Source organism: Phalacrocorax aristotelis, chromosome 6, assembly GCF_949628215.1.
Source record: "Phalacrocorax aristotelis chromosome 6, bGulAri2.1, whole genome shotgun sequence".
In the NCBI taxonomy this organism is placed as follows: domain Eukaryota; kingdom Metazoa; phylum Chordata; class Aves; order Suliformes; family Phalacrocoracidae; genus Phalacrocorax; species Phalacrocorax aristotelis.
In genome coordinates this window covers 50,070,578-50,094,766 of record NC_134281.1, presented here as the reverse complement: position 1 = coordinate 50,094,766, position 24,189 = coordinate 50,070,578, and the positions used below count along the sequence as shown (strand labels likewise).

At 38.6% G+C, this 24,189-nt stretch overlaps 1 protein-coding gene across 4 annotated transcripts in view; it reads right to left on the bottom strand.

Annotated features, from left to right (window-relative positions):
- Positions 1 to 24,189, bottom strand: part of TESK2 (testis associated actin remodelling kinase 2) — an 84,974-nt gene that overhangs the window by 38,515 nt on the left and 22,270 nt on the right. For all 4 annotated transcript variants that reach the window (XM_075097766.1, XM_075097768.1, XM_075097769.1 and 1 more), the window contains 2 exons: positions 17,433 to 17,554; positions 7,918 to 7,966 (listed from right to left, as the gene is read on the bottom strand). In XM_075097766.1, the coding sequence (XP_074953867.1) occupies positions 7,918 to 7,966; positions 17,433 to 17,554 (171 nt within the window). The remainder of the gene's footprint in view (positions 1 to 7,917; positions 7,967 to 17,432; positions 17,555 to 24,189) is intronic.

Here is a 24,189-nt window from a genome sequence, read left to right as displayed (position 1 = left end):
CTGTGGTGAGATAATACATGCTTTTTCTCAAGAACAGAAACAAAGCACTATGCAGCAGTGAACAGGCTCAACAGACGTGTTACGTGATGCATTCATTCTATTTTAGTGCTGGAAAAAGCAGTAGCATGAAATGGAATGATTTCTCACCTTTACATTACAGACTAGCCTAGTCACCTTAACACCCGAGTTATTTCCTGCTCAGTTTTAAACCCTACTTCTGCTGCCATGACCCCTGCTCATCTCCTCAGGTCCTACAGCAAACTTCTCACAGTCCCCAGTCATTAAGGGGGAGTGCAACTACTGCTGTATCAGACAAGGTTACCATTACTCTTCTCTAGAGGTCAAATCCCTGGGGTCCAGATGAATGGTTTTCTCTTGACCCTGAAGCAAGTATATGCAAGGCTTGACTCTTAATGACTCCTGTAAGGAAAAAGCTAATGAACCCAAACAGCCAATTAACAGAGGAAATAACACAGATGTGTGCTGGCTGGACTTCCAGTCCTACAAAGAAAGCAGCAGAAGAGGCAAGCAAATAGTAGCAATAGGTACTCTGGTTTTATACCACATACCCATTCCTTTCAAAGCATACCTTCCTGCAATTAAATATATTCTGTTCAAATGCCCAAATCCATACCAGGAGGGGTACAAAGTAACCCTAGTTTAGCAGAGAACCCAACACCTCTGATGTACTTTTCATAAAGCTAAACTTACACTTCTGGCACTTGGATTTTATACCTGCAAAGGCCCAGACTGCCTCTACACATTACACTTTCCAGCACTGGCCTCAGTACAGCACCACTGTAAGAACTACTTCCTAGTCCCATAGAAGTACATAAAAAGAAGCTGTAGCTCTAACATGCTATGAAAAGTATCTGAACTAAGGACAAAAATAAAGCATGCAAGTAGAGATTTATTACAGTATTAATCCACAGGTCCTGCTATTCATTGGCTAAGAGATCATAAGGATCAATTTAATCTGCAGAATTTTACACATACTTAGAGTTCTTATACAGTTTAAACAGCAGTCCTTCTGCAGCATCCCAGAGCCAGGAGGCATTTAAAAATGCCAGATGCTGGCTGCTGAAAGTCATCTGAAAGACATCCTTTGTCATCATAGCATGCTAATTTTTTTTTTTAAATTCCTTCAAAGTAAATTCCATCTTTTTTACACTACTCTGTATCCAGACTCATTCCACTAAAAAAAAAGACATTTAGGATTAACAGGTATCTTCTCAGAGCTTCCAGCAAAAACATCCAAGATAAAGATAAAGTTTGCACAGTTGCTCAATTACTCACAGAAGTCACAGCAGTTTCTAGTTACACAAGAGCATAAAGTAAATAACTTGACATACTGCCTGAGACCTCTGACACACTCAAATAAGATGTTTTATGTATGCAAATAAGACCAAACTGGACCAGAGTTAGGGACCAAATCTGATGAGAAACAGAGGACCAAAACATCTCTACAGTTTCCTACCACTCTGCTTTTTTGCCCATCCTCTTTTCTTTTCAATACTGCAGAAAAAGACTACAGAAAGTGCCTAAGGAAGATTTCAATAAGCAAGGGTAGCTAATGAAAAGCACAAGATATTAAGGATATAAACTGAACTGGAAATCTCTAATCAGTATGGCTTGACTGTACACATGAAGTAATACATGAACCTTTAATCTTACATGAAGTAAATGGCTTGCCTAGTAATTCTTTAATTTTTTATATTTTTTTTTTGCTACAAATTGGATGGCAGCATCCAGCAGATGAGTAACATTTTCTGGCAGGATGAAGTTGAGAGCCCCTTAATTTCTCTTCATTTTCTACTTGATGGCACCTTTAACACAACTTTTATCTTCTCTTCAGTTATCTCCAAGCTCAGGCTAACCAACTTAGCACTGCAGCTTCTCTCTTTTTTGAGGGACAACCACCAGAACACCATCTTATCCAGGAACTAAAACCTCAGCTGGTAAACAGGTAATACCTAAACAGGGAGCAATTCCTTTGCCATATGGAATATTTGCAGGCTAACTGATAACAGGAATTACATTTCTAATGACATGATGTTCTCTAGGGCTGACAGGCTAGCCTACTGTGATCAGCAAAGCTGCGGTAAATATTTGCAGTGCTACAGGCAGTAAAACTAAAGTTAGTCAAACAATATGACTTGCACTGGTGGAATAACAGTAGGGATTAGTAAGTGTTACAGGAGATGGGGAGGATGGAGCATGGAAGGAATAGCATTCCTGCGCTTTTTGAAACTCTCAGAAGTGTGCAGTTGCCATCTGGAAGGCAATGTATGCCTACAATTTTTGCTGTAGCGTAAAGGCTTAGAAGAGGAGACCTAAGTGATGTCTGTCTGTTTTCCTCCATTCCGGGGTCACAGACTCTCCATAGAAAGATGTCTAGGAACTGAAGGGAGGAAAAAAAGAGGGAAGGAAAATGAAACATTTTTAATAGTACATTCTGCTTGTGGAAGTTGTATACCAGAAGGATCTTCTCGCTTAAAGAACTTACTTTCCCTTCCTTGTAAAATGAAAATTCAGCACAACTGTAACAATTCTGAGAATTTTAAGCTGTTAATATTTTCTTCTTTCTAGTCAGTGCTACCTCCAAAAGTAAAACAAAAAATACTAAAAATAGGAAGGTCTCTGAAGGCCTGAAACTCCACTAATTGCATTTATAGTTTACTTAAATTATTGCTGTTGGGAGGAAAAGAAGAGAAGGAAAGCTTGTAGTTATCACAGAGGAACTTATTAAAAAACAAAACCAAAAACAAACAAACCGTCTCTCTTCAACAGCCACAAGCTCTTTCATTAAGATGAGCTTTAGGAGCACAAAAGGGATACTCTGTGCAAGAAAGAAAAAAAAAATTATTTTCCGAACTGCTACATAACAGCGTTCTTGTCTCAAAACTCAAAACAATGAATTGTAGTTGATGGTAAAAACAGCACTGTCAAATTCAGTAAGCTATTACAGTGCAACATGTCAAAATTGTCCAAAAACAATTATCTTGTCCAAGATAAAAATTAACATGTCTGGAAGGATTTCTGTAGTAAATTTTTTTCCTGGACTTTACGACACAGCTATAAAAAAACTGAACTGAAAATGTGTACGAGTTCAAAGAATTCTGGTGATTCTCTAAAAAAAGTTAAAGCAGCAGTCAAGATTCTTACGGCAATTTTTGCCACATACATCTGCATTAAACTCTGTTGTCCGTACTATACATTGCCTTGAAGTCTAAAATGTCTCCTCGGTGCTCAGAGTGGTGCAGTCTGCAGTAACACATACTGGCACTTTCACGCACCCCTGCACACACTGTCTGTAAGGTGCAGTACATGAGGCAGCTGATAAGGAGAACTCACCGAATGGGATGCACTGGAGGAGCCAGGTGCACAGAAAGGCTGACTCACCCCTTATAGTCATCTCACCATTGTTCCAGTGCCATGTACATGGCACCCTAAAACCAAGGCTGCCCAAATACACTCTTAGACCCATGAAACATCTAATAACACACCAGATACTTGGGATGGAATCAGGAAGACTGACTGGGTAGTACACAAGCAAGAAAACAGACTGAAAGACTGCAGAAGAGGCATGTCAGGCAGACAGCAGATTCAGCCGCTGGCTGAAACAAATCTGTCCGCCCCTCCGTCACAGATCGTGTTCCTGCCACACTGCCACGGCCCTGCTCCCTGCCTGAAAAAGCTCCAATGCATGTCAGATCCTGCACTGAGCAAGTAAAGCTACAGCTTTAGATTGCGGCAGCAGAGCATTTGTGCACTTTTTTACTTCATCCAGTATGAATTAATAGCCATAAAACTTCTGTTGTAACAATTAGCTATTGTTTCTGAAGCACTGCTATTTCAAGATATCCCAATTAACACAATAACTCTCCCGTCCTCATCTTCTATACACAGAGCTGTCAAGGTTTTCATTACCTTCAAGAAGGAATTACCATGCTGCGTGACTTGTTCTGTGCATATATATATAATTATAACAAGATTTCAGCCTGACCCATCCCTCAGAAATTCAGAGAGACCTGCTTAACAGAGTTCAATAAATCATCTAAGATCCACAAAAAGGTATTAAGTGACTTTTTTATGCAAGACCATATGCTATGTTACCTGCTTCAGTGTAACAGCATAGGCCTATAGAACCTGCAACACAAATAAATTTGCCTCCCATCTAAAATGGGTGTTTGCTCATGCATCCATTCTGTGGTAAATGTGTATGGGATAAGATCATACGCTTTTGCTATTAAGCCATGGCTGCTCCACACTAACTGGGTCACAGCTTCAGGTCCCCTGGAGGGTATGCTGTCTGCTAACCTCCTGGCAGTGGCTCAGATCTGGTCTCTCAATGCTCAGCAGCATCTCATGCTAACTGACACCAGAGCCTGTACTGCTATGCAAGTTTCTCCAAGTCTGAGGATGCAGCGTGCCAGGAAATTACGGAATGGAGAACAGAGAGTTGTCAGATTAGGAAGGTGGCTGGAAAACAAGAGGCTTGAAGGAGAGGTTTAAATTAGGTTGGAGATCCATGCAAGTACAGCAGGAAGCCCTGCAGATTCTTATAGCTACAGAAACAAACCACTAGCTACAGATTAGAGCTCAATACTAAGAAAGGAATACCCAGTTCTTGGTTGTACAGAAAATGAGCACAGCGAAGCTCTGCCCATCAGCTCAAAGTTAGTGAGGCAGCCTAACGCTTGCCAACTCAGAGTGGTACGCCTATTAAAGTATCTACTTCACTTTCCTTAAATGTCTCTTAACTATGTGCTTGCAAGGATAGAGGTTCCTGCCAGCCTAAAACATTCTGTGACTCTAAGGATAGATACTGAACTACTTCAGAAGAGGCATATGCCATAACTTCTGGCTTGAGTGGTACTTTGAAAACAATATTGGATTTTCAAAACTGATAAGACTGTGGATTCAGAACAAGGCCAAAGTCCTAGTGCAGTCTATAATTAAACAATTCCATTCTTATTTGGAAAAAAAAACAAAAAAAACCCCAAACAAACCAAAACAAACAGAAACTGCTTCTTGCCCAACAGTTTTAAAAACAAAAGCCACTTGAGAAAGGACAATTAAAACAATGTAAAATGCTGCCAAAAGGGAAAATCCCAAAGCCTACATACGATCAACACCCTCCTCAAGCAAAAAACCTGCTCTGCACGATCCACTGTGTTTAGCCTCCCATGTGTTTAAACATGCAAGAAAAGAAATCTGTAACACTTCAGACTCTGCCTTCCAGTAACAAAGTGCGGTGTATTACTAATGTAGCCCCTTAACAGGCTTACAAAATCCTCAAGGCTCCTCTAACACCATTTGTGGTTGTTGCCTGTTAATAGCACAGGAGGCGAGTAAGCACAAGTCGTCTAAGTCCATTCATCAAACCTTTGCCACAGGTTCTCAACTTCTGTCATGGAAACAAAATAAAAATAAACATGATTTCCCATCTCGGCCTCAGATATAAGCTCTAAGTGATGCTGTACCCCTTTTACTTAGGCATGTATCATCAACTGTACTCTCAAAACACAAGAAGGGATAATTAAGCTCCTTAGAGAACAGGTCCAGCATAGACTAGTGCAAGAGAGGGTTCTCCTTGCAGTGACTCAGAGACTAATTGAGCAATGGGCCTCTGAATCAAGTTTCATCTCCAAAGAACTGAAACTCTGGCAGAAGTTCTCTGAGTGCTAGTAGTGTCAGGCTAGTATCAATTATGCTGTGCACTGTAAGCTAGGAGACCTCCTTTTTGGACCACGAGCTGAAAAAAGCCACGAGACAGTGGATGATTTGTTTATCCTCCTGGGCTATATTTGAACTGGTGATTCACCACGTCCATCTTACTAATAATTCCTCCAGCTCGCCATTTCAGCCCCTTCTCTAACCTCCAGAAGTCTTCAGAACTCGGCTATTACTCTACACACAGTTCAATATGAAAAATGACGCTACTTTTGCCAGAAAACAACTAATTCCACCACTTGGAATATACGCAGCTCTTAACATTCAAAAGCTCTGTAAAACCAAAGAACAACTACTGTATTGGACAAAACTGTGTGTGGATTCCCTACAACATCAATTTATGACAGCCTTTGGTCATGTTTTTTCCTATTGAAGGCGTTAAATGTCTACCTTGGTCCACATAAGAAAAGCAGTGATCATTACATGTACTTTTATAATATATCACTAAAGCTATTCTGTTTCTCAAAATTTTGCAGCAACCTTCTTCAGTCTAAAACTTTTCCTCTTTGGTCTCAATATGTTTCAGGAATCTCTTCTGTTATTCCGAATTCTAACTATAAGAAGTTATTCTTTGAAGTCTTTCTTAGATTTATTTGCTTGCCAGGAACTCAAAAATAGCTGAACAAAGCAGGCAGCTACAAAGTTAGCTCTCCATGAGGAAGCATCTGTGATGGTTTCTTTTTCTTGGCTTTCTGGGTGAGGAGGGACATTTAAACGGCAAGTAACTGGGATGAAGGGGAGAGAAAAAACAAACCAACTAACCACACTGAGGAAGATCTGCCAAGATTTAGTACAACAAAATATTATGAAGCTCCATCTCTTCTAGGACACGTTTAGTGTGCAGGAGGGCCTGAAACTGCCCTGTTTTAACTGAGCAGAGGTCCAAAAGAACTTTGAAATATGTTTTATTATTAACAATGAAGGTAAGCCTGCCTGAAGGACTTGATCAGCCAGGTAATGCCAAATCTTAGAAACATTTCCTCTACCGACCATAGGGTGGAGGAGGGGAATATCAAATAAACTGTCCCTCTCATATCAAAGGACCCCTCACATGTGCTGTATCTTGAAATTTCTGGAAGCATCTTTACCTTTGCTCTTACACTAGACAAACGGGCACTGTGAACCAGTGTGCATCTCTCTGATAGTAGCTAGAACTAGAACTGCAGAATTGTCACCCCAGAAGGTGAAGAAATTCAGTGCCCATGTATGTGCATCTTTGCCTCAGAGCTGCATATAAACGTTACAGAAAGCGACGGTCACTCATATCCTGATAATTGGCATACAGCTATCCAATCTTCTCATTTTACAGCAGTTCTTGGCAAGCACACCAGGAACCTGTTTTAAATGCTAATTAATAACATACTTGTCTTTGGGAGGTGGGAAAGGGTTAATTTTTGAATTAAGCAGTTCCTACAAAATAGAAGTAAATAAGAAGCATTAACTTTAAAAGCATAAATTTCCCCTCAATCTGTACTCAAACAGAAACAGCAGGAAAAATATTTTATTGATTTTGACCCAAAACAGGCAATGCTATTCCTAAGAAGAAAGAATACTCCCTTCTTGTTTTTCCTAAGCTGTTAACAGGGGGATTAAACATACAACCCAGCAAAACTTGGTGGAAAGACCCATGTGAATGGAAACTTCAGTTTTGCATTTGATATCTAGATCTTGGCCATACGGCCAATGGAATAATTCCTTTCTATGGGACCCAGATTAAGGTGTAATCTTGATATTGTTCCAAAGAAGAAAAAGTGGTAGGGACTGAATACACTAATATCACCCAGCTGAAACATCCCCAATTCACCTGTGAAACGTACACACAACGGGAGTACAAGAAAGACTTAAATACAATGCAATGTCACTGAAACAAATAATATTGAGGGGCAGCCCAACGGTAATCCACATCTCTCGTTTAGAATATTATCAGTGACATTTTATGTTCCAACTGTGGTTTTTTTTTTCATCCTAATATGTGCTTCTGATGAGAAAAGACATACAAAGGCTATGAGCAAAATACAGTTCTGAGGCCTGATTCGGCAGCCTTCCCACTGCATAGCAAATAGCATGTGATTAACTCACTTGTCACCATAAAAGATACTATCATTCAAGGTGAACAGTAGTTGTAGAGTTTGGCCTGAGAACTGTTTCATATTCAGTATGTATATCGTGAAATAGTCTTACCTCAGTAAGTGCGTGCAGCTGTCCTTGATGCACACAGACACCCATAAACCTACAAGAAACAAGAAAAGAAAAGTGGTTTGGGCTTTTTTCCCCCCCTCTTTTTTTTTTCCCTTTAAAGAAACTAAGATAATAAGAAGTATTGGATATGCCAAGAAAGAAGGGGGAAAAAAAAAAAAAAATCAGCCTCACAGATACTGCATATCTCAAGGTTGATTATTTAAACATCTCAGCACAAAATCGTGTGTCTACACTACAATATAATTTGAATTAGCAGTTCCAAGAGAGCACAAGATATAGCTCAAACTCAAGATGCAAAGTTACTAATTTGACTATACACAAAGGCCAGCATATAATGACTTATGCAGAAAGGAACAGTCTCAGAGTTCTGTTTTAAGGAAGTTTAAGCCAAGTAAGCCACTGCTGGTCTGCATAAATAGAAAATTACTTCCCTTTGCATTTTGCTGCTTAAGCATAAAGATGTTTCTTCCTATGCTGCTCCTAACCACTCCGGAATATGAGGGCACATACATGCAGTATACTTCCCCTCCCCAACCCCCTATTTCCAACACTTGACTCAAAGCAAGTTCCGATACTGTTCAGTACACACATTCCACAAAAGTTACCTATGCTGCACAAGGTTCAGACTCCTGCTGTTAACAGTAATGACCTTGGTTTTTCTGGAAAGCAACAGAGAACGTGCCATACATATAATGCACGGGGAACAACAGAAAGCTCATTTTTACCATCATACAAGCTGAACTTAGAAGTGACAACATGCAAATTAATATTAATGGTAAACATCTCCCATGAGAAAGGTCAGTAAAACTTAAGTTGTAGCCACTTCAGAGCCCTCCCTGCACAGTTAAAGTATTGGTTCTTCCTAGATTAACTAATTTTCAGTTTTATCATTTAGATTGTCTCAACAATCCAAAACACATGGTCTGTCATTTCCACAATGTTCAGAAATTTCCACTTTGCAAGCAAGGGGTAGAAATGCATGATTTCATTAAATGTGACAGAGGAATCTTGTAGAGAACAATCTGAAGGAAAAGGACCTTTCATATCCTCAAACGCTTTGGAATTTAAAAACAAAATGATGCAAGACACATGTAGTACTAGTTCAGCTAAGCTGCTTTTGAAGAAATGAATGATCCTCACTGTTCTCTTGTCTAACAGCTGACTAGTAAATTACAAGCAGCCAAAGAAAAATAATATAGGTAAGGTCCTTTGCATAAGCTGAGCTGTGGAAATCTGTTTTTATAACCAAAGAAGCAGCAAGACTAGTACTTCAACATCTATTGCCTGCTCTCACCTCAAATAATATTCAGAGTTAAATATGCAAATTTTTATTTGAGACACAGTGAAAATCCAATTCTTCTTGTGTAATGAAGAACAGTAGGGCACAACCAGGTATTCAGGGGAAAGGCAAGAAAGGTTATTTAGATACATCATCTACTCAAAACATTGCTGCTTCTGAGTTTCACCTCATACAGCAATTGCGTATGAACAATTTTGTAAACAAGTTGAAAAATTAACCTTCCTGAGACTAAGAAATCCAGCGTCCTCCAGAGCTGAAATCTGTTTCTTCCTTAATTCATTCTGAAAGTCTCCAGAGATATCAGGAATTGTGTTAAAAGCTTTATTCACAAGCAAAAATGGAAAAAAAAAATCCAATATATCAGTCCCACTATTAGACAACCTGTGAAAGTATTATTTTGTCTTTTATGAAACATGCTAATGATACAAGGTTATCCCATACTGCAATATTTTCATTTAACAAAAACTGAGGCTAAGGAATTAAAAATAATTTAAAATATTCTGTATATCAACAGTTCCTTTGTAAAGGTGTATTACATTACTTTCAAATTAGGAGCTCATTGTATTTGACTTAATTCTAAAATATGAATGTAATTAAGAATTCATCAAAATTTAGGCAAAGTTAAAATTCTTGTCTCATCTTTACCAAACAGGAAAAAATCACTGTCACCCAAAGACTGGTAGAACTTAACTTTTGCTGCCAACTGTTTTGTTCAGGGGAAGTCTCAATGGAAACATGTTCGTTACCTTTATGAACCTACACTTAAGGCAGAAAAGACACGCTGGCTCAAGTTACCAAGAGTAAGAGTTCAAGAATTCTTAAATGTTTAAGGTTTCTACTGGGAAACAGACACACGTTTCTAACTTTAAATTAGAAATTAAAAACAAAGCTTAGTATCATGGTCTCACGGAAAAAAGGCTGGAAATAAAGATACATTTATAAACCCCACACATTTAGAGGTTATTAGCCAGGAAAAGAGAAACCAGATACACTGATAAAGACAGAATTAATGAGTTTACAAGCAACATACTGAAACCATTTAAACTTTCTGTCAAGAATCTCAGTTTCCAGACTCTGGAAAATAGATTGATAGAATAGACCTCTAGTGATCCAAATTCCTGGAAAACTTCTTCTTAGCTGCTGTATGAAGCAATAATAAACCTCTTGGTTAAGCCAAGTACTGCTACAAAACACTGTTGGAAAGCATTTTCACTAAAAGATAATACATGCAGCTGCTACCAGGAAATACAATTACTGAGCAAGGCTTAACATAAGATTTCAATTTCTGAGATTGCCCCAGATGAGATTTCAAGTTCTGTGGATAAGAAGCTGACATGCTGGCCCAGTACAGCTGAGATTATTCCTGTTGGCTAGACGCACTGTCTCCAGAGCCAAAATGTGCTTGTAGGTGAACTTCAGCAGAATGTCTTGTCAGCCAAAGGTTACGCTTCCTATAAGCATTTCTAGTTGGAAGAAGCTTCAATGAGCCAGTCATCCACAGAACAGGAGACCATTTGCAGATTTAAGGAAGTTTTTTTTCAAGACAGTCTATCTGGCCTTATCAGGAGTGCTGAAGCACTTCCAAAATCATAACTAGTGGTTGGACAAGTTTTCCCAGAAGCTGCAAATATGAAGGACGCTATTTGAGTCCACCCTACAGTGCAACACACTTCCCCCACAAACTATTTTCTAATGAATGTCAGCAATGTTCAGACATTGGAAGTATCTTTCCATAAACCAGTTAATTCCTCGGTCTGTAACACCTGCCCTCCTAGACAAGAGCAAGAAAAGGTATTCTGGACATTTCTTGGTCTTTTAACAGCAGTTACCCAAACTGTTTCCATTTCAGTCTGACTGCAAGGGAGAAACAGGAAGGGGGAGACTAAGAACTGTAGCCTCAGCTTGCAATCTTTGCCCCCTTGATAAATCAAACAAAACTAATATCCAGATTATACAGCCACTGTGGACATCTAGCCATTGAACACATGCTTCCCATTAAAAGAACTTCACTGGAACATGTTCCTATTCTGTAGATAAACCCAGGGCAGCTACAGTCCAACATAATAAATTGATGCCCTCTGAAATCTACTGCTTGTATGAGAAAAATTCATCAGTTTGATAACATTAAAAATAAGAAACAAACCAAACACACTGATGCAGAAGTCTCTCATATGAGCTCAATAACAGAGAGAAACAAGGTCAAAAGACAGATGCTTATTTCATTGCTCTGACTGTTGGAGAACAAAGGGGGTGAGTAAGAATATTAAGTCTGCATTAAGGCCTTCCTTAATGTTTTAGGCACCATGCTACATTAAAAATGTATTTTAAGTTTTCTACACTTGCATTTTGATTCAAGACAAAGATAAAGCATTTCATCTATCCCTTCTGTAACATATTATACATAATGCATACAGCCTCCCTTCTGCTGTCTTGCACAGCATTTCTAAAATATTCCTTTTTGATAACCACATTACACACAGGGAAGTAAAAGTATTTTTATTTTCTGTTAAAGCACTGAGTAAGTTCAATACAGGACCAAGGATATTAAAAGACAAAAGCCATCCTTCTGCCTATCGTAACAAAGTCAATCACAAGTAATTTCACAAAAAGGAAGGTTTGACAGGAGAAAACTGCACACGCAAAAGGAAAAAAAAAAAGCTGGTGTGTTCCCAGGGTACTAGATTTGTCTGAAGGGAGATGAAATAAAATTATCCTTGAAAGAAGTTCATGTAATATGCACACTGCTTGCTTAGTGTGTGCGTGCACACACAAGGAGGTGGATTTAATCAATGAGTCAGTCTGCCTGCACATTCATTCCCAAACACGCAGCAATATCTCCAAGCACTCCCATGAGAGCACTTAAGACATCAGCTAAGGCTTTCTGCATACAGAATGTTTTAAATGAAGTCCCCAAGGTACAGATCAAATAAAGAAATACTTTTTCATGCAAACAGTAGTGATATTAAAGACTGAAATTCTATCTTGAAATTGAAAATACATTAATTTAAGAGACAGCACAGGAGATGGAGAAGCTGTGTTAGCACACCACTTCATTTGTGAAAATGAGAAAAACACACCTGTAAGACATTACCAGAATGAAAAGGTATCAGTTCTCTCAGGCTGCAGCCCTAAGGCTCCCAGCCTGGGACACAAGGATGGAGATTTCTTGGGTCCTTTCCAGCCCTAGTTTCTTTGATTTCGGTAAAAACTCATGACTACAGTAGCACATCAGCATTTAGAGAACCAGCAAAGCAGTGAACAACATTTACAAGCATACACCAGACCTTTCAGAACCCTAGGACCAGACTTAACCCAGCACTGAGCTTTAAATGGGACTGAAGCTAGTAAGGAAGTGAAGAAATGCTCTAAACCTCTGGTTCCCCTAACCCCAGAAATCAGTCTTACTGTATATTAGCCAACCTGTATTAAAGTGGCTATAGTAAACATCGCATGGTGCAAAACAGAACCCCAGCTCACTTTTCCACTCCTGCTCTCAGCATCTGTTTTGAGGGAAGACGTGATAAAGCCAGCACATCCCACACCCAGGGCAAGGAGAAGTGTAGATCAGAGGCAGAAAAGCTTTTAAACCTCCATGCTTAGCTTGCACGCAGGAGTGAGGTGGAGATAGATGATTTGAGATGGGGCTGATTGCAGAAACAGAGCAGAGCACTCCATGAACACCATTAGTCTGCTTTTGCCCTATCCACTGCTAAAATGTCCCTAAGCTGGTCCCTGAGGGAAAACACAAAACCAGGAAAAGCGGACCTTTCACACATAGTTTCTTATGATAGCCAGACGGCAACTGAACAAGAAGTTACTACACTTTGAAAGGTTAAAGTTAAAATCTACTCAGCCTCTGGAATCACATCTGCTAATTGAAATAGGAAGCAAGGAGGAGGGAGGAAAAACACCCAAACCTCTAAATCCCCTTATTTTTTACCATCATACCAATAAGCATCATAGCTTCATGAGATGGCGTCTTCTATTCCAAAACATCCTTAACAGACTGACAATGAGGTTCCATTTTTGCCAAAATAATCCCTTTATTAAAGGGAAGTTTCTCATTTTCTTGATGGAAAATATATTAGAAAAATTTTTATTTTATATATGTGTGTATATATTTGACCACTAGAATCTTTGTGATGCTACCATGGGGACTTCATAAATGAAAACTGAGCTCTTCACTTACATCAGCCAGATCAAGATGGATCTACATAGCTGGCCAAGAGCAGAATCCGAGCAGAGAAATACTGAAATGAGTGAAGAATATTTCAAGTTTGCATTTCACTTCATGTCCAGCAAAACAAGTTATTTTTAAAACCTAAATAACCAGACTGATACTTCACCAAGTATTAGAAGCAGGGAAACTGAAACACAGTGACACAACTTGATTTCCTAAAATACTACAGAAGTATCACTATAGTAAGAACACAAGCCTACCTCTAGGTAACCTCCACCGAGCTAAGGAATGGAAGAAAGTCAGCAAGTACTGACAAACTCACACTCCAGAATGGTGGTTGCAGGCTAGGATAAAAACCTCAAAAGACATCTGTAACTGTGAAAACGAGTTGATACAGACAGCACAGAAGCAAATGCAGTTCCAAACAGTCAGCAATATTTATCATTCACATCAGTGCAATCAATGGCAAAAATACAAGAATCTTTGCAATAACATCTTGAAGTTAACTGTAGTCATATGAGAATGGATAGCTTGTAAAAAGTTGCTATGTATTTTGGAGCACTGGCAAAGGGATGGATTTCTTTCATCATCTGAAGGGTAACAATGATTTTTAGCTACCAAGTACACTAAAGAAGAATCTCTCTTCCATATCACTTAGTTGACATAAACCAGGGAAGAGTGCTAGGACAAAACACATTGATTCAATTACAAGTTTTAGGTACTGAAGCAGCATCAGGATGGTCAAAAACATAATCATGCCCAGATTAAGGAATATTTTAGTATACTAAAGTAAATGTATCGTTGCTTAATCAGATACTCACTTTCTAAGACATTGACTGAACTGCATGTGTTGAAATATGTTCAGAGCAGACTTTGGATACCATAAAGCCAGTTATCTATCCAGTTTCATAATTTTACCTTTGATATTAGGGCGCCTTGCAGCCCTTTATCTGCCACAATTAACTACTGCACTTGACCTCAACATTTCAGCCTAAGAATCCACTAGCATATTTACCAGCAAACAACAGATCAGCACTAAGGAAAGTAACTTGTTTACAGCATAAGTTAACAGTAAGCAACCCTAGAGCTTACAGAAGACAAAGAAGCTCAGATGTATATATTACATAAAATCAGAGTACACCTTCAAGGCAAGCAGAGGAGATCCAGTGATTTATCAATAAATAACTAAACCCAATGCTAGTGACAAAACAGCTTACTCAGTAATATAGAGGAAGAACTTCAAAGGACAGAAATCAAGCTAATAAAATAATATTTATCAGCAAACTGAGGTAGCTCATTGTCCCTGGAAAGGGGAAGTTATGCATTAGAACTTCTTGGAAGATGATCATTCCCTTTAAATACTAATGCAAGCTCAAAATTTCCAAAAATAATCCCAGAAAATGTTTCAGCAGGTGCACTTTGTTGTAGAACATTTTCCTAGTGACCTCTCAGCAATACTACTCCAGCTGCTCTTGCTTGACAACATCATGTTTTCACCCCTCACCACTTTATTATAAAAGCAAATTATTATCAAATATGATTTTGAATGCATTTCTCAAGCGTGAAATAGTCCTAAACTGATTTTTACAACACCAGTAGGAGCACCAATGATTTACAGGTTTCTGAAACATAAATACAGATGTTTGCATGCACTTGTGTGTGTATACACACACACACAGAGGCAGGTAATATTTTAAAAGGGCAAAACCTTCGCCCAGATATAAAGGGTCTGGAAATACTGCAGTAAGTTATTTTAAACCAAAAATAAAATTACACATAACTAATACATAAAACCACCAAGTTTTCTACTACAGAAAGGAAAGTAATAGTTTTTACTGTGTATTATTATTCAATAAAGAATAAACTCAAACTATACACAATTTTCTTATTTGCATTTCTGTAGGAACATCCTTGCTTCCTGCAGCAAGGCTATTTACCTAATACATCACAAAAAGCCAATATTTTTTACCATAGAAACTACTCTCTTTCAAGCAGCCTGAAATCAAGCCATTCATAAAGCAAATGGAGTTTATTCTTGAAAACAAATTATGCAAAGATAAATTGTTTCTATTTAAGTAATTTATTTCTTATGTACTCACTCATAACTGCTTAGTTGAGAACACAGGAAAAAATATTTCTCTATTAATCCTGTGTAATAACTGGGAGACCAAATGGAATTCCTTTCTGCTTCATGAATAAATCATACATTATAGTTCTTTCTTCAGGACCATCTGTGCAACACCACTGACTTCAAATTTTTCATAGGGACGGGTATATCATCAATATGATGTCTTAGACATCATAAGACATACAAATTTCAGCAATTACTCAAAACTGAGCACAATAACTTTTGTTCTCAGCAACAGCTGTGTAACTCCATTCAAGATGGGGCAGGGTTACATTAAGCTGCAACAGAATGCTTTTGCCTGTCAAACTATCCCTTTCCTACTTTGCCTCATCCCAGCCCAAACCAAATACTTTACTTTGAATAGAGTTTTAAAGCTAGATGTTTTTAAAATAAGATTTACAAACCCCACAAAGTGGATAAAGAAAGTGAAGAAGTGAACTGACTTAATGATTCTGACAGTGCCAGTCCTATGAAGTTATTCTTTCCACAAACCTTACTAAACAAGCAGCTCTATCAGTCCCCAGGATCATACACTGCTTACCTATTCTGAGGGAAAGGAAGTGGTGGATAGATATAGGAAATAATTAATGATCCTGTAACCTAAAAGCCAGATATCTGACATCATTTAAAAAACCCCAAAACGAAAACCAGCAAATAAACAGAGGAGCCAGAGGAGTTGCTGGGAACTCACCTCACCTTGGAGCAGCAAAAACAGCCTATGAACTCTATTTAGGGACAGATTACTACAATGCTTGACTAAACATACTCTGATTAAACCAATGCAGTTTATTATGAGTAAAAATTTTATAAGTTCACATGTTTGGGGGGTTTTAAGGAAAAAAAAAAATAAAATAGGCATGAATTAATACAACACTCCCTACAGATAGTCCAGGTACTTCTGAGATGTCTCCTTGTAAATACTGAAAGAAATGAACAAGATGACATTGTTACACATCAGTTGATGAAGACTGAGCCAGAATTTCAAGGATCAGAAAAGTTGATTATAAAGGATTTTAGGAATCAGTACTACGTCTGTACTATTTAACAGTCTGGTGAAGAAGAGGAAATTAAACTACTTAAAGTTCACTGTGTTTCCAAAACTTTTTAGAAAGAGCTATACTGCTAGAGACTATCAAAATGGATCCCAGCTGTGCAACAGCAGTGTAGGAGAACCGGTTATTTGGTGCACTGTCATCACACCTTTAAACTTCTTCATGTTATGGCATCAGCTAGTTATGTTAATTGCTTGTCATTCATAAAAGAGTAACCAAGGCTGAAAAGATTCAAGGAATCACAAGATACACATTGAAACATTTTGGATTTGCATCCAGTAATCTATTGCAAAACAAGAACTACCTTTTTCCTTTCAAGAGCAGATAAATCAGATTAGTTCAACTGTAGTTTCTTTTCTTCAGTCCCTCTTACCCCACCTGGCAATACTACAATAAGAAAACACTAAAAACTAGAAAGTAGACCTAAAAATATGAGGAAGCTATGGCACTTTGTGTTGTTAATCTGCAAGATTAGTAACCGTAGGTTATCTGAATGGCGTTAAATTCGTAATAATTTAAAATCATGAAGAGAAGCCAAATTTTGCTCTTCATATCACTGTATTGATTCATCAGAAATTTATAACGTGAAAACTTGTTTTTCTCTGAAATAAGTTACTCATTACAGCTAAAATCCAGGTACCAAAATCATGTGGATTTCCAATTTGCTCAAGTCTTTTCTTCCTCCTTCCCTTCTTCCATTAAATTAAAAGCTGATCCCATACACATTCACAGCAGATACAGTGATAATGAAAAAAATACATAAATAAGAATTGGAAATAGGAAAGCTCTACCAAACACAACCCATCTCTATATGATTTAGAAAAAAAGCCAGTATACCTTAAGATGTTTGGATGTGACAGTCTATTCATAAGTTGAACCTCTTTCAGCATGTTTGCTCTGTTGCTCTTCAGTGTGTTCATCTTCAAAGCCATTACCTGGTCTGAAGTTCTGTGCCTTACCTATAGGATACAAGCAAAAAACAGTAAGGATATGAAATGCAAGACTAAAAAGCCAGTAATGTTGTAGTACAAGTTAGGAGATCCTTCATGACAAATTACTTGATCTACACTGATTTCTGTAGTCTTCATCACACAGGTGACTTTCTATAAGCATACCATCCAAATGCAAAAAGGTATTTTGCTCTTCTCTTGCAACTAGTGATGACAGAAAGCTTGAGAAGTTGAAAAAAGTTATCAGCTTCTTAGCACAAGTGAAGGAAGCCACTTACTCTTCCAGGGAGAGAAAGCTTCCTACACCAAGACCTATGAAATTCACCTTGCTTCCACCCATATCCCTCCTCTTTTCCCACTGCAGTGCTTGGTGTCATTCTTACACAGAATGTGTTATGAGAGGACCCGCTGGTTACAACTACAGGGCAGATTTCAGAGGTATTCCGTGTTTACTTCTGAACCAAGACCATGAACCAGATTATACATTCAGTGGACAGAAAGCATTCATAGCAACCCCTGCTGCAAAGCAGAGAGGTTACTGGACATAGCGACACCTGGTCTAGGGTGTTCAGTAGTGGCTGCAGAGTGAAAGCATGAAAAAGAGGATTTCTTTAGCAACTGCACAGAACCAGCACACCATTCAGAGTTACCTTCCCCGGTCAGAAATGCATGATTGTGGCCATTTTTAACTGCATACTCTCGAACTAGCCTTTTTATCATCAGCAAACAGACTAATGTTATATAGATGTGTGCTACTATCAGAGAACAGTTGTCATGATAGTGGAAGACTTGCCAAGCCTCAGAATTTCCCCGCAGTTGAGAATTCCCACAGGCATACCAGTAGTATTCATGGAAATTGTGTTCCCATTATTTTCTTCCTACATCTGTACCTGCAGCTGGTAAGCAGAGAATGTGTACTTCTCAAAGCACTGAACTACCACCATGGCAAATTCATTCATGTTTATGCAGATCAGGAGAAGTTTAGAAAAGTCTGTGATGCAAGAATTTAAGACTCATCAGCTTTCTGATTTAAAACAGAAATCTACGTTATGATGTAGGCACATACAAACTACCTATATTTTAAACAATGGCAGTCTGCCCCCCCTTCTATTACTCTGCTCATCTTTTCCAATGAAAGGCTTCTTTAGCTGTGATACCTGAATTACAAAAAGAAGAGCTGAACTCAAGCAGATGCAAGAACAAAACTGGGTATGTTTTTTGGAGCTGAGGCTCACTGGTAGTTCTGAGGCAGCAAGCGATACCCATTTTCAAGTTTTATTTCCACACTATATCTTCAAGAAGGGCCATGTTTCAGCTCAACATTCTCACCTAGACACAAAGCACCATGAATTCCACACAGGGATGTGCTGGGAGGAAAAGGCGTCATATTTCAGATGCATGCCTGGCTCAATTCTTCCAACTTGCCAATCCCCATCCTAGTTTGAAGTATAGGGTAGCACTGGAGACATTGCCATTAAGTGTGATAAACAACAGCAAGGGACTGAGTGAGTAGAAAAACAGCCTTCAGATGCTTTTTCTCCTGCTTCTCCCCTGCCCACGAGCAGCTGCCTCACCTGCAGTCACCCAGTAATCCCAGTGCAAGAAGGATCAGAGAAAGGAGGTGGAGAAGCATATAGGAACCAGTACTGAGAGCAAAACCAACAGCAAGCTCATAAGCATGGGACTCCTCCTTTCAGTGGCAATACTGGCTTTAAAATAAAACTGGTCAAACTACAGCTTCAGTGCATTATAACAAGATAATCTAGAATCCTTCTGCATATAACCTGTCTTGCCGGTTTGGCATGCTTATGGGTTTTAAGCACGCTGACTGCATGTTAAGTTGATGAGGTTTATTGTTACTTGTCAGGTTACTTGTGTCTACTGTGTGCTTTCATTAATTTTTAATTATGCAGCTTTTGTATACCGAGCCAATTTGAATGAACAAGCTAGGATAGACAGGTCAGTATCTATATACTGGCTTAAAATTCATATTAGTTATACATTAGTTTTATTAGCAGTAATACTTTAGCTGAGGAACAAAAAAATTAAAAATGCTGTCATAGACTTAGGAAGATTTGTTCCAACAATGCAAATTTAAATTAAGAAAAAAGGACAATTGAAAGCTTTTAATCTGTACACAGCAGCTAAACCAGCACACTTCCTCTGGGAGGTGGCTTAAGAATCTTGGGTGTTGTGGTGGATTAATTTGGGGTTTGTAGGGAATAGGAAGGAATTTGAAAGAATGTAACTTCTACAGGCAGAGAGATGGTCTCAACAGAACTTCCTCAGAAATCAGCTTTCCACTAACACAGAAGCTTCAAGGTCTGCCAACAGGGAATGAATAGAGGTGGAAGGTGAACAGGAACTCAGATGGGAGTGTGGTCTTAAACAGTATTTGCCTTGTCATTAACTCTGCTAGCTACCTCTTAATTTCCTGCCCATTTCTATAATTCACTCAGTTCCATGCCAAAATTTTAAGTTCTTTTGCCTCAACTCTGAGGTAAAAGCAGAACCTACCATAGGACCTTCTTCCTTGTTCTTTGCCTTTTCCTTGTTCTGACCGCTATTCTTGAGCTAGGGAAATCTCAGAAAAGAGGGTGGGTAAGTTTTTGGGGCACTGTGTCCTGCATGCTTCCTGGATTTTCAGGTCTGATAGGCAAGAGGAAGTGGTTGGCAACTGCTTCTCAAAGGTCTGACTGTCCACAGCCAGAGAAAACTGAGCTGCTTTTCCAAAGAAAATTTTTTATTCTCCATTTCAGAAGGATATTCAGGAGTCTTTTCGGACTTGATAGACTGAGCAAGGTTCAGTGGTGAGGTCTGGGGCTTTTTCATTAATTTGTTTTACAAAATAATTTTCCCCATGTTTGGAAATAGCTCAGATTTCTAGTATATATAGCATATTCTGTACAGATAACTGGTCTCTAAACAGCACCCAACGCTGTGCTGTGCTTTTTTCACTTAAAGGGACACTGTAAGGTAACACCAGGCATTTTATTTGAACGTCTGTATATTGTTCTGATGTTGGAGGTGTATTCCTGATGAATTTGACGGAACAGCAAATTACCTAATCAATCCAAAGGAGAGGCAGGAAAACAGGGACTCTTCCTCTCTTCCTAGCTACCCTTTAAGCAAGGGAGAAAGAAGCAGAACTGAAGGTGGGAGGCCATCTTCTCAAGATGACAATACCCAATATTATGAAAAAAATCAAATACCAGTTTATATTTTATGGAACACCATGCTAATCACTTGGAATATATATAAGGTTAATTGCGTTCTCCCCTCTGAAGCACACCTGGCAAACACTATTTCCAGAACAGAGTGCCAACAGGGAACAGACAGGTCTTATCTTTAAGGTCTCAGTCAAGCTCCAGATCATCTACATCGAAGAAGCTATCAGTTACACCACCCTCTGCGCCTACTTACCTGTCAGTCATACCCTAGACAAAATCTGGGTCTATTTTGGCATCCCTTGCCAAAACCCTGCCAAACTGTCTAGTTTTAATTCATCATCTCCTTTCAGGCCACCTCTGTGCAACGGAAACATGGAAATGATGTCTCAACCACCTGCCTGCTCCAGAAGGAAAACCAGTAAATATTTTGGAATTTAACATTTATTTACAAGGCAGTTTTCCTCAGGCATATACCTGTATACTCAACATAAGCAGGGATTCACTCATGCAATTCAAACCTTTCACTGATGCAACTAGCAGATTGCTGTAAAGCTTTTAAAGCTGTTGACATTATTATTAATTAGGGTTCCTTGCATATCAGAGCAAGTAACCTTTCAGTGATGTCTGTATGATCATGTCTCTGCTTAGAAATATTCTGACAATCCTACAGCTGCTTTCCCATGCTGCTTTGCACGTGCTTTTGGCTTCTCAGTCTGCTTACCTATGTGTCTCCATCTCCGAGGTCACAGTAACCAGATATTGCCTCCCTGTTTTATAGCTGGCAGGCAGTTAAACTGTCTCTTTGCACTCTGATTCTCCGAGGATCAAAGTACTTTGTAAGTACTTTGACCTGGCCTGCCTGCTCATGGTGTCTCCAAACCATGTTCTGATACTGGACCTTACTGCTTCCTTTAGAAGACAGTGAGAAGTAGAGGTGGTCATGGATCCAGGCACAGAAACAGTAATATATTTGAAAGAAAAAACAGCGATTGAGTAGGGTTCACATTGGATGGAACTAGTCGCTATATAAATGCTGTACCAACTTCACAAAAGGAATACCCTGCAAAACTTGGTGGGTTTAATTTTCAGCTTGCTGCTTAGCTACAAAATTCTTTATTATTAAATCCCTAAATATTTTTTACTAAGTCATATAGGTATGTCAGGGCTTTCTGAAAATCCAAACCTTTATATTGCTTCTGCTTTTTGCCTGGTCTGAAGGGGGAGAAGCATTTAAGCAATAGCTGAAATCTAGCCTGATTTCATCTTCCACAAGGCCTATTTGACTTTTACTATTTAACTGTACCCTTCCAGGTGTCCTTGGAATGTGCATCTGAGGAACATTTCCTAACACTGATGTTATAGATCACAATACAACTTCCAGTTCTGCCCCTAGCTTTTCACTGCAATTTCATTTTTTTCCAACTATATAATGATGATTTGGAAGTATTTTGTCACCATTCTCTTCCAAAACTGCATTTAATTACTTTGCAGTTTTTCCTTCCTCTTCTGGTATCCAACCTCAATGCTTAATTACTTACAGATCTTATACAGCCTACTAAATAAAATCATGTTGCCTCTCTCTCCCTAGCACCCACACCACACGGTTATTTCTTCATTCTTTTACACACCTCAATCTTCATCTGGTCATTTCACCTTTGCCTTTCCTGACATGTGTCCAAAGTAACATTTTAAAAGCAGTCCTTTCTAGTCCAAATAGATAACCTTCCCTGAGTTTGCTTCCTGTTTCTGAGCTCTACTGTATTATATGGGGTTGGACTAGATGACTTCTAAAAGTCCCTTCCAACCTAAACCGTTCTATGATTCTACCCATTAAAATGCTGCACATATTTTTACTTATACTGGCTCACCAACCTTACACTGTTTCAAATGTTTCCTCCATACTCAGCGTGCAGCCTTCATGTTAGTGACATATACAGCAAAGGTCAACTGACTTTTTATTTATCTATGTCACCTTCTATCAATCTCTTTTCTGTAAGAGTCTAGGTGTCTTCACCTGATTTGCGAGTATTTTCTCTTGTGATGACAAGAGATTAAGACATTACCTTAGTTACCTTTCTAAGCTGTTTGCACTAACTATGCTATATAACAGAACTCTATTTTCCATTGAAGAAAGCTCCCTTTAATTGAGAAGGCAAACCTGTTCTTCAGCTCAGATCACACTGTGTGTAAAACTGGAATCTCAAATGTTTTTCTAAACATTAAAATGTACTTACAGTCAGATACACATGTTCATAGTAGTGATGCCTATATCAAGTCAAAAACATCATGTCACTAGGAAAATTTGCTGTGACAAATAAGAGCTTAAAGAAGTACATCAGTCCAGATAATATTAAGCTGCTATGTTGATGCTAGGAGAGTCAGGTTGGGTTGTGGTTGTTTCCAGAGTAGTAGTATATAACGTCACTACACTGTAACTTCTTGGAGCAAGAAAGAAGCCTGCCAAGTGTAACAAAACTTTGCCAAGCAAAACTAGTCGGCATGTGTTACAAGAGTTTTATCACAGGTTCAAAAGATGTAAGAAACTAGGCACAAAACAAAACCCAAAAGCTTTCAAAAGCCTGAGAGTAACTGTGACTTCATTAATTTCTATTACCAAACACAGTTGTGAGAAATACCTTTACCATTTTCCCTTTAGTACAAAGGCTTGGTATTGGTCATCAAATTAAGATCCTACTTCGATAACTTCAGTGACTTCTAGCATCACCAATTCAGCAAAGTAGCAAGCTCAATTACTACAGCATATTCTACACTTACAGTCAAACTAGTTCTCCATATTTTTTTTGCCAAACTTAAGTGAACTTACAATTAGCAAGATAGCAGTACGGTCAATACTTTGTAAATCCATTTGTATGCGCCAAAAAACCCTCAATTTATCTTTTGTATTTTGTTTTTCTTCATTACCCACTGTAACATAGAACCAGGGTCCAAAATACAGCATTCATTTATTTTAAACAAACCATTTATTGATAGGAATCTGTGCATATCTCTCTGCCCTTAACTTGGTCTCAATCAAATCACAAAGGCAAAAAGAGACTACAGTCTTACTTTGAGAAAAATCACAAATTAATCAGAGGACTATTGTTCCACAGTTTGAGATGAGATACAAACGGGAACAGCCTAGGTGGGGAAGTTCACTAATTTTGTAGCCAGTTCTGCAGAACATAACCATATAAAATGCCTTTGCAATCCAGGAGAAAGAACATGGACCCACCTCTTAAGGCAAGAAAATGCAGACGAGCATTGTCATACCACAAACTCAGCATATAGCTCAAGTATGTGCTTCATACCTCAGTCTAATCTCATAGTCTGGAAAGGAAAAGATATACTGAGTCCGAAGTACAGAACTGGGAGCTTATTCTTCATTTTTAAAACTAGTATTGTCAGCTCATTGAACAGCCCTGGGCATGCTACTTCACTTTCATTCCCTTTAACTGTATCTATAAAATGGAGGAG